The 12206-nt window shown below is 35.1% G+C and overlaps 2 protein-coding genes across 2 annotated transcripts in view; one reads left to right on the top strand and one right to left on the bottom strand.

Annotated features, from left to right (window-relative positions):
* Window positions 1-12206, top strand: part of LOC127865788 (uncharacterized) — a 230492-nt gene that overhangs the window by 46386 nt on the left and 171900 nt on the right. The gene's annotated exons all lie outside the window — the stretch shown is intronic.
* LOC127865782 (cytochrome c oxidase assembly protein COX11, mitochondrial-like) overlaps window positions 1-12206 on the bottom strand; it is a 28579-nt gene that overhangs the window by 15869 nt on the left and 504 nt on the right. The window contains exons 2-5 of the mRNA XM_052405742.1: window positions 10470-10907; window positions 8939-9100; window positions 5299-5424; window positions 3789-3830 (exon numbers count right to left, since the gene is read on the bottom strand). Coding sequence (XP_052261702.1) covers window positions 3789-3830; window positions 5299-5424; window positions 8939-9100; window positions 10470-10865 — 726 coding nt within the window. The 5' untranslated portion in view covers window positions 10866-10907. The remainder of the gene's footprint in view (window positions 1-3788; window positions 3831-5298; window positions 5425-8938; window positions 9101-10469; window positions 10908-12206) is intronic.

Raw genomic sequence — 12206 nt, 5'->3', positions numbered from 1 at the left:
GGCATTAAAGCAGTCCTAAAATCTTAAACATGCATGCATTATACCCACTTTATATTTTATTTTGTAAAATTTTAATAATAAGGTTACAAGATAGTCATTATTTACCAGTTAAAGACTTCTATGAAATATAAGAAACACTATTTACATGTGATTATTTTTCTCAATTGAGCAAGTTTTGCGATTAATTTTTTTCCCAAAATGGGATTTTTCACAACGCTAAATTCTCAATGTTCCAGAGTGGCGTTTTCCCAAAAAGGAGCGGAAAAGGCCTGCTCTAGCATTTAATGTTTCAACATGATGTAGCAGCATGTTTAATTGATATAACAGTATAACACTTTCAACAATATGTCAGTCTGTGTCTGGAAAAGCAGGACCTCATGCATGTGCATTGGCACAGGCTATTCAAAGAAGAAACTTTAAGCTTTTATGGAATATTAGGTTTAAACGAAAATGCGGTCTAGACTGAAAGTGTTGTCCCAGATCAGCCTGTGTAGATTACACAGGCTAATCTGGGACATTACTAAACTAAAATGCATTAAGCTCGATTTTCTCAGAGACCAGCTAATTTCATTTTATATGTCAATTGTAAAAAAGTTTTAATCGAAATTTTGCTGAAAGCACATAGGAAAATCATGAATAAGCGCACACATTTTATATTGATTACTGTTTATATGTTATAGAGGAGTAAAGAGCATCAAAATTAATTATTTTTTTATTTTGAATTACATGTATTGTAACGAAACTAGAATAAGGTCCAAATGATCAAACAACTTGCCAACAGTTAAAATAAATTATATGCAAGGGAAATAACTACTGAAATGACCAAGATCAGGAAATGATTGTTTGTTGCCCTTTGAATAATTAACCCTTTGCTACTTAGAAGAAAATTGACAATTGCTATGTGCAAACAGCATAAAACCAGAACAGCCTGCGAGTAACTTGTAGTCTGTTCTGGTTTTATGCTGTTAGCTGCTCATTAGTATCTAATGTCCCCCCAAACAGGGCTTTGAACTAGTGACCCAAATTTCAATAAGGGTCACCTTCTGTCCAAGGCCAAGCACATGTAAAGTATCAAGCCAAACAGTCAATTTATTGATGAGTTATTTATCGGAATTATGTTCACACTTATTGTGACAGTGACCTTGACCTTTGACTAAGTGACCCCAATTTAAATAGGGGTCATCTACTGTCCAGGTCAATGCACATGGGAATTATCAAGCAGATCGGTGGATCAGTTGATGAGTTATTGCATGAAAGCGATTTCACACTTAGTGTGACAGCTACCTTTACCTACTTACAAAAAGTTGTTATTACTTAGGGATCTCTTGAATGAACACCACATCAAACCACATAACACCACAGAAAAGGAAGAAATCTTGATCTTTCTGCAAAGTAATGCGGAATACTTGAATGTACCCGGTATTAAAATACATTTTTGTAGAAATTTTAACAACTTGAGCCTTCAATTATTTTAGAACTTTTTGTGCAAAAAAAAAACATTCAGACAAAATCAGACTGATTTTCAATCTTATTTCTATTTTGTATCTATTTGTTTGTTGTAGGCAGACCTAGATTTGTCACTATCTTGCTAAAAAATATACACATGCATGCCACTTTGTAAGAAGGCATTGGCAGTTAAGTTTTAAGGACTGATTTCCAAACAACCTATTCAAGATTCCTTCACTTCCCTGCACAAAACTTCAGCATGAACAAATCATTAACTTGGGCCATGACTTTAAAAGTATGAATTTCAATCTTATACCTCGCACTTCCTCTAATTGAAACCTACTAACAACATATACATACATCCATGAAGTTGCATGTTGATATCTTGCTTCGTATCTGAGATGTAGCACTGAAAAGTTACATCATTCAAAAACAACAAGGGCAATAACTCTCATTTAAGAAAGTGAAGGGTTATGGTTCTTAAGCATTGCACTTCTGCTGATCAATATCTATAAACCCATGATGTTTCATGTTGATATCTCATATGGGTTCTGAGATATGGCCCTAAAAAGTTTGTGACTGACGGACTGACTGATGGACAGACATACAGACAAACAACATCAATTCTATATCTCTCCGCCATTTGCGGAGGGGGGGGGGATAATATGGAAGCAATAAATCTTATGGCTCTTGTAACTTTCAATACCCTGAATGTGATATACATACATGACTTACACATTTATTAAGTTTTATATTGACACCTCTTTGAGATTTTTCCGTTCTACAGACAGACAGACAAATGGACAGAATTTGAGAAAGACACAGAGACCAACATCCATGGCTATTCCAGTATATCCACTTTAGTATGTATCAGGGAGTAGAAAACGAACATTCACTAAATTTTAATTGGCTCACAAAGTGTATTGTTTAAATCGTAATACTTCAACTTTTCAGTCAAATAATAATGTTGGGTAAGTAAATAGAAAACAAAGAAATTTATAGTTATATTCCATATAAGGTACCTTTAAAAATAATGTAACAATATCCAACCCTAACCTATTTATAAAAAAATCCCTGTAAAATCAGCAAGTTGGAATATCATTAAAGGGTCAGTTGGGTAAGCTGACAGATACATAGTCTTCAACCTGACAAGACAGCAGAGTCATGATGTTCCAATAAGTAGATGTCTGTGAAAACCTATCATTGACACACAGAAAAACCTTATACAATTTATTTTTCAACAAGGGCTGTTTGTAAAACATGCATGTCCCCCATATGGGCTGTCAGTTGTAGTGGCAGCCATTGTGTGAATACGTTTTTTGTCACCAGTGACCTTGACCTTTGACCTAGTGACCTGTAAATCAATACGAGTCATCTGCCAGTCATGAGCAATGTACCAAAGTTTCATGATCCTAGGCCTAATAATTATTGAGTTATCATCAGGAAACAATTTTACTGTTTCGAGTCACTGTGACCTTGACCTTTGACCTACTGACCTGAAAATCAATAGGGGTCATCTGTCAGTCATGATCAATGTTCCTATGAAGTTTCTTGATCCTAGGTATAAGCATTCTTGAGTTATCATCCAGAAACCATTTAACTGTTTGAGTCACTGTGACCTTGACCTTTGACCTAGTGACCTGAAAATCAATAGGGGTCATCTGCGAATGATCAATGTACCTATGAAGTTTCATGATCCTAGGCGAAAGCATTCTTGAGTTATCATCCGGAAACCATTTTACTGTTTTGAGTCACTGTGACCTTGAGCTTTGACCTAGTGACCTGAAAATCAATAGGGGTCATCTGCCAGTCATGATCAATGTTCCTATGAAGTTTCATGATCCTAGGCGTAAGAATTCTTGAGTTATCATCTGGAAACCATTTTACTGTTTCGAGTCACTGTGATCTTGACCTTTGATCTAGTGACCTGAAAATCAATAGGGTTCATCTGCCAGTCATGATCAATATTCCTATGAAGTTTCATGATCCTAGGCGTAAGCATTCTTGAGTAATCATCCGGAAACCATTTTACTGTTTCGAGTCACTGTGACCTTGACCTTTGACCTAGTGACCTGAAAATCAATAATGGTCATCTGCCAGTCATGATCAATGTTCATGATCCTAGGCCTTAGCGTATTTGAGTTATCATCTGGAAACCATCTGGTGGACGGACCGACGGACCAACATGCGCAAAACAATATACCCCCTCTTCTTCGAAGGGGGGCATAAAAATAAAAATTACTAGAATTTGACAAATATTTATTTTAATATGGGCATTTCTAGTGAACAACTATTAAGATTACTGACAGACATAATCATAACAAGACATAAGAGGTACATACCTTTTCATGGGGATTTAAGATCTGTTCTTCAAAGCAAAAGCACTGAAAATGCAAAATAAATGTTCAGTTTAGATTTCCCGTTGTACATGTACCTCATAAATATCAATCTTATTGAAAACAAGTCATTCTAGGAATCTTCTTTCATACCTTGGTATTCATTTCGGAGATTAATATATCAAAGACTCCTGTACAAAACAAGAGCTGTCAGAGGACAGTGCGCTGGACTATTCGAGTGCTTGACAGTACAACGTAAGCCATCATGGAGAGGGGCCGGGGGGGGGGGGGGGGGTATAATGTGGGTGTGTGGTCATTTAATAGATGATCTTTTAAAAATAAGGAAAACAAATGTTTTTATTGTTTTTTTTTTGGGGGGGGATTCTGGGGAGGGGCATGGGGATGGTTTGGGTGGAGTGCATTGTGGTATGTCAGGTAAGTGCTGTTTTTGCAAAGTATTAATCAAATGTGATCATAAATAAAGAAGTTATGGCAATTTAAGCAAAATGTTTAAATATTTAAGTATAAAAGGGCCATAATTCTGTCAAAATGCTTGATACAGTTGTCTGCTCTTGTTTATAGATTGTGATCATGTTGGTAAAGAAGTATGCAAAATATAAAAGCAATATGTCAAAGGACATAGGAAATATTTGGGGTAGTACGCAAACTTTAACATAGATTCATCAATAATATGCATATTCTAAGTATAAAAGGGGCAATAATTCCGTCAAAATGCTTGATACAGTTGTCTGCTCTTATTTATAGAATGGGGTCATGTTGGTAAAGAAGTATGCAAAATATAAAAGCAATATGTCAAAGGACATAGGAAATATTTGGGGTAGTACGCAAACTTAAACATTTGCACGCTAACGGGAACGGAAACGCTAATGCCGGGGTGAGTAGGATAGCTCCACTATATATATATTTCATATATAATAGTCGAGCTAAAAACTATTTAAAATAACAATCTTCTACAATTATTTATGAGCATCGTAGTATGTAATAATTTCAGTAAAAGAATTTTGGTAAAATATTATAACAGCTTTCACATTTTCAGTGTTCCTTCGTACTAAATTTTAATATTCGCAATCTTTTACGAAGCACCAAACAAAAAGAAATCCCAATGATAAACACTTTTTTGTTATTTAAAAAAATAATCTTTTTAATGTTACAGCATACACATGAAACATCATTTCGTTGAAAGAACTATTCATTATGTAATACATAAATGAATATGATTGTCAACTTTTAATTATTATTGTCATCTAACTATAAAACAATCGCAAAGGCAAAGCATTTGAGTATCATGAAGCATAACAAGAAACAAACCCATGATTTAAATCAAAGCAAACAGGTTCATATGAAATACACAATAAGTTAAATTTACGTCACTAGGAGTCTAAAAATATCAAATGTTAGAGGTTAAAAGGATTTTGGGTCTATTTACAGTTGAGGTAAAGTCTGAGTCATTAAAATGCCGGTAGACACACGTCAAGGTTTCATCGTGAACACATACCTGTATTTTGTTGAAATATGGTGCCGCCGTGTAGGGCATTATGGTATATGTTGAGATCCCAATGACTTGCTCCTCAGTTGGGTTCTCAGCTGTGTAGAAGGCCAAGGCCGTCTCACCAGGAACCACCTATACAAGACAAGACATCAACCTTTGAATAAACTGTGTTACTACTATTATTACTTTGCATGCAGTTTTAGCAGTCTTTTTTTCACTTATGACTAAAACATACACCTGCATATAAGAACTTTAAGTATTCAAAATGTTAAACAATTACAATGTATCATCATGTTGTAACAACAAATATTGGATATGGGTTAACACCAGTATTAACAGAACAAGATATGTGTTATTAGGGCACAGATGCCCCCTCAATCCACTTTTGTCTCAAATCTCCTCATAGGTAAAACAAGAGCTGCACTTTAAAGCCACACAGCAGCTACATTCCCCTTGAAAACATCATGACAAATTTACTGTCCTTCTATATTTGAAAAAAATTATGGGCCTTGGACAGTATCTGAAAGCATTTTGTAAAGTATTTTCAATTGGAAGTGTTCTTTAAATGTTATTTAAAAAATTGTTATCATTGAGAACATTTCTTAGTCCAAGGCCCATAACTTTGCCTTAAATCAATGGACCAAAATGAAACTCACACTATCTGTTAGTCATGTAGGTAGATTAACATAACATAAATCAGCTAAACATCTGAAAGCACTTCGTAAAAACCCCTCCAGATAACGATTATTTTAGTGAAATTTTAAGTCCATGACCCCTAACTTCACCAAAAATAAATGTCTTTGAACAAAACTCACACTTCATCTGTAAGTCATGAAAGTAGACTCACATACCAAAAATCTGAAATTTCTGACAGCTTTTGTATTTTTTTTTCCCCAAAACACGGTTTTTATAGAGAAAATTTCTAAGTCCAGACAATAACTTCACCAAAAAAAACAATGGACCGCCACGAAACTCACACTTAATCTTTTAGTCATGTAGGTAGAATCATGTACCCTAAATAAGCTAAATATCTGAAAGCGTTTTGTAAAAAAACCCTCCAGAAAACAGTTATTATAGAGAAATTCTAAGTCCAAGGCCCTTAATATTGCGAGAAATAAATGTATTTGAACAATTCTCACACTTCATCTGTAACACATGAAGGTAGACTCACATACCGAAAATCAGCTTAAGGTAGCGCACCTCTAATGGGCACATATCCAAATATAATCTAATTAATTATTTTCTTAATCAGCATTATTTCACTGAACTACATGCAAATTTGTAGGTAGGCTTTCCATGCTTTTTAAAAAAAATATACCGATTTTTTCAAAACCACCCCCACGCTCTGCTTTTGTCCAGTTTATTTTCACCCCTTGGGGTATATAAAAGTTCCATAATTCATTCAAATTTCCAAATATTGGCATGCAGTTGGTGTGTACAGATGCTGTAAAGGTGTTTAAAGTTTAAACAAGATGAAATAAGTATTCTTTTACAGACATTTATTTTTTACAAATTTTTATCTATGGAAGAGCGCCATGAAATGTAAGTGATTTCAGCCAAGTAAAAATTGGGTCGGTTAAAAACAAAGTGTCATACAATTCAAAATAGTATCATTTAAGTCATATTTTAAACTTAGTTTTTATAGAAACACTATATACAGCAAAAATATCAAGAAATAGACAGATTTACCGTTTACTTTTTGAAATAAAAATTAAAATGCAACATGCATGGTTCGTATTTTCAACAGTAAATCACCCAATTTCGCCATAACGTTGTTTTAATTTTAATAATTGAAGAATGTGCATAAAAATTGCAACATATTTATCAATAAATATAGCTTGTATGCCATATTAAATCAAATTACGTTAGAAAATAAATAAAACGCGTCGCAAAAAAGTATACGTCGTCGGCAGGATTCGAACCTGCGCGGGAATATCCCAAAAGATTTCTAGTCTATCGCCTTAACCACTAGGCTACGGCACCTAATAGTAGGCTTTTCAACCTTCAGAGAAATCGCGGGAAATCATTAGAGGTGCGCTACCTTAATATCTGAGAGCGTTTTGTAAAAAAAAAAATCAGAAAAATGGTTATTATAGTCTAGAGATTTTTTTTAGTCCAAGGCCAATAACTTTGCCAACAATCAATGGACAGCAACGGAAATCACATTTCATCTATAAATCATATAGGTAGGATCACACACCAAATTTAGCTAGATTTCTGAAAACGTCTCATAAAAAAACTTCCAAAAAGGATTATTATTAGTCCATGGCCAATAACTTTGCAAAAGTTAATGGACCGCATTCAAATCACACTTCATCTTTAAGTCATATAGAATGACTCACACACCAAATATCAGGTCAATACCTGAAAGACTAAGAAAAATTCCAAAAATGGAATTTCAGATGGACAGAAGGATGGACAGTGCCACTTCTATATTCTACCCTACCGGGGGAATAAAAACTCAACCTTGATCTAAAAGTCATACAGTTAGACTCAAACACCCAAAATTAGGTCAGTTTATGAAATCCTTTCCAGTAAAAAATTCTGGAAAATTATTATTTTGAGAAAAGTCTAAGGCCTGTTATTTCATCAAAAATTAAGGACCAAACAAAATTCCAACAACTGTTAAAGAGAAAATTTATTTGTCCCAGGCCATTAACATTGCCATATAACATTGGACTGGAAGAAACTTAAGCTGGATTTGTAACTCAAGCAGGTAGACCCTACTGGAGGCATAGAAAGAGCGATATAATTACTGTTATGAACAGAAAAGGGCAATATAAATGTTGGTATGAATAGATAAAGGACAATATAACTGTCAGTATGAGAAGATGGTGAGCAATTTAATTATTGGTATAATATATGAAGGACACTGTAATTATTTGTATCAACACATACACATAAAGAGCAATGCAATTACAAGTAAGAACAGATTAAGGGCGAAGTAATTATTAGCATCAAAAGATTTATACCAAGAAATTACCAGTATGAACAGATAAATTGCAATGTTATTACTGGTACCGGTATGAATTGAGAAATGGTAGTATGATTACGAGCATGAATTAATAAAGAAAAACGGAATTACTGGTATGAATGGATAAAGGCCAATGAAATTACCATATGAACTGATAAAGGTCTATGTGATTACCAGTGTAAAAAGATCAAGTGTAAAGTAATAACTGGTATAAACGGATTAACGGTAATATTATTACTGGAATGAACAGATAAAGGGTAACATATATTACAAAACTTCACACTCTTTATTGTTTAAAGAAGTTTTTTACTGGTGGAAGTCTACTGGATTGCTTGCCATACTATCAAAGTATTGTTTTATCTAAAGCCATCTTCGGCCGGATCTCTAGTATCTACCGATCCGTTGAACAGACCCATTCCCAAAACAATATGGTTAAACAGATAAAAAATAAAGAAGTGTCAATGATGATAATAATATCATATTTTTTTATTTAAAATACATTGAACAAAGTATATAACTATAATTTATACGATTTTTTTAATAATTTAAAGATTATTATAAAGAATTATATTAAATTAATTTTGCCAAAACAATGACTTATTGCAGAAAAAATTCCCAATGCAGAATTTCTTTTTTCAAAGAAAAATGGCCAGAAAAAGGACTGCTTCTGACCTTAATAGACTGCTGCTGTGGCCTGAAGTTCCATTTCATGGACGCGTGCTTATCAGCTGTAAAGTACACTGTAAGGATACGGTCTTCAACTCTGGCCATCTGCTCAATCTTCCCTGTGTTGTGGCCCCGTGCATACTCCGGGTTACCACCTAGGCCAAATTGCTGGAAAAGGCCAAACTGCTTAGTTAACAGTCATTATGCTGACCATAATAATATTCTAGGGCATGGATTTAATTAATTTCTTAAGTAGTGGGATTATTTCGAGAAGTACTGCAGGAGAGTATATAAATAATAATGCATAATTTTTTCATTAAGCATAAAAAAAGAAGCTTTAAGAAGCTGTGTAGTGATAAACAATAAAACCATCAGCGCAATTTACCTGCCTTTTGGGCCTGGGCAGGAGAAATTTAAGTAAGTAGATAATTGGTGGTATACGCAGTCTGTTTTGGGGAAAATTTATTTATTGACTATGGTTGAATGCCGATTAAGATTAGTGGATTTCAAACATTAAATGGCAAACTGGTTTAAACTGAAAAGATTAAAGAAACTGTAAGCATGTTAGAGGTCATAAACAAGAGATGTCAGAAACACAATGACCCCTACTGCCCCGCTTTGAAGCCATATATTTGACCTTTGACCTTGAAGGATGACCTTGACCTTCCAGGGGGTTTTCTGCCTATTTTGGGAAAAGGAGTCTGACCGAATTGGGAATTTTTTATTGACAAAATTGGCCATTTTGGGAATTTTTGCTTCGATGAAACGGCTCATTTGGGAAAAAATTGTGAATTTATCATGCTTAAATAATTCCGCGGTTTAACAAAAATAAATTTGTTTTTATTTGTTATTCTGTCTTCTTTATATAAACAGATGCAATATTGGGCATGTTCAACGTTTATTCAAGTACTGCAGTTTTGTTTTTCAGTTACACTCTGAGATAAGAACTGTGAAGTCAAAACCTTATAGCAGATATTTTTGACCAAAACAAACACTGGTTAGTCACACAGGTTATAAGACACTTCATTCTTAAAAAAAAAAAAAAAAAAAAAATTTTTTTTTTTTGGAAATTGGGATTTTTTTTTATAATTTCGGTTTGGGATCGGGTCCGTTTGCTTTGGGAGTGCCTCCGTTTTCCGGAGGCGCAGACAGTGCTGAAAAACCCCTGCCTTCACCACTCAAAATGTGCAGCTCCATGAGATACACATGCATGCCAAATATCAAGTTGCTATCTTCAATATTGCAAAAGTTATGGGCAATGCTGAAGTTTTCGGACAGGTGAACAGACTGACTGACGGACAGACAGACGGACGGACTGTTCAAAAACTATATGCTGCCCTTCAGGGGCATACAAATACTAACATTCAGGTTAATAGGTAAAGCTTACAATATAAATATTGGCAGTAATTCTTAAATTGTTTTCATGCTGAGTGCATTCAATAGAAGTTTTGGTTTCTTTTCAAACTGAAAACATTCAAAACAAGACAGACCTGAACTGGTTTCCATAGAAACGCAGAACATACATTGTGAGACTTACCCTACAGAACAGTTTGAAGAATGGAACTCCAACATATGCCCCTCCGCAGGCAACTATGGTCAAGGACACGGCATACAGCATAGCATCTGCTTTACTCATGTTCCATCTTTCATGTTGAGATTTCAATCTTTTGTGAACCAAGTTTGTTCCATGTTTTTTCAATAGTTTGGCACATATAGTGTTTGATCCATGTGAAGAGTGTCCAAAATATTGCAACCTAAGGTTCATTTTAACTACGTAACTTGAGAAGTTTGTTGCCTTCTTAAACTGTACACATATTCCCTGCTTTGGAAGACTATGAATCTGTTTAAAGTTCTGTGAGCAGAAAACATGTTTACTGGGCAAATTTTTTGCCAAGGCACAGCTTATTGTGGGAAGTCTTGAAAATAATGCCATTCTCTGCAGTGTCCTCCGCGTAACGTTGTTTGCAATAACAATCTGAAAGTGTTATAGAAGTAAGAACTAAAAAGATTTGTTTGCAATTAAATTAGAAATTAACATCATTAGTAGTCGTAGTTAGCATTTAAATGAATTTGCTTAATAAATGTGTTTACAAGTAAATATTTTCATTTACGGTAAATTATTACAAAAACAAGGGCTTTTTGTAAAACATGCATGCCCCCCATATGGGCTGTCAGTTGTAGTGGCAGCCATTGTGTGAATACGTTTTTTGGCACTGTGACCTTAACCTTTGACCTAGTGACCTGAAAATCCATTAGGGTCATCTGCGAGTCATGATCAATGTACCTATGAAGTTTCATGATCCTAAGCGTAAGCTTTCTTGAGTTATCATCCGGAAACCATTTTACTGTGTCAAGTCACCATGACCTTGACCTTTCACCTAGTGACCTAAAAGTCAATAGGGGTCATCTGCGAGTCATGATCAATGTACCTATGAAGTTTCATGATCCTAGGCATAAGCATTCTTGAGTTATCATCCGGAAACCATTTTTCTTAGTTGAGTCACCGTGACCTTGACCTTTGACCTAGTGACCTGAAAATAAATAGGGGTCATCTGCGAGTCATGATCAATGTACCTATGAAGTTTCATGATCCTAGGCATAAGTGTTCCTGAGTTATCATCTAGAAACCATTTTAATATTTCGGGTCACCATGACCTTGACCTTTGACCTAGTGACCTGAAAATCAATAGGGGTCATCTGCGAGTCATGATCAATGAACCTATGAAGTCTCATGATTCTAGGCATAAGCGTTCTTGAGTTATCATCCGGAAACCATTTTACTGTTTCGGGTCACCGTGACCTTGACCTTTGACCTAGTGACCTGAAAATCGATAGGGGTCATCTGTGAGTCATGATCAATGTACCTATTAAGTTTCATGATCCTAGGCATAAGCATCCTTGAGTTATCATCCGGAAACCATTTTACTATTTCGGGCCACCGTGACCTTTACCTTTGACCTAGTGACCTGAAAATCAAAAGGGGTCATCTGCGAGTCATGTTCAATGTACCTATGAAGTTTCATGATCCTAGGCATAAGCGTTCTTGAGTTATCATCCGGAAACCATATTACTATTTCGGGTCACTGTGACCTTGACCTTTGACCTAGTGACCTCAAAATCAATAGGGGTCATCTGCGAGTCATGATCAATGTACCTATGTAGTTTCATGATCCTAGCCTAAGCGTTCTTGAGTTATCATCCGGAAACCATCTGGTGGACGGACATACAAACTGACGGACCGACATTTGCAAAACAATATACCCCCTCTTCTTTG

Source organism: Dreissena polymorpha, chromosome 2, assembly GCF_020536995.1.
Source record: "Dreissena polymorpha isolate Duluth1 chromosome 2, UMN_Dpol_1.0, whole genome shotgun sequence".
Classification (NCBI taxonomy): Eukaryota; Metazoa; Mollusca; class Bivalvia; order Myida; family Dreissenidae; genus Dreissena; species Dreissena polymorpha.
Note: the sequence above shows the minus strand (reverse complement) of the source record. Positions and strands in the feature narration are given on the sequence as shown.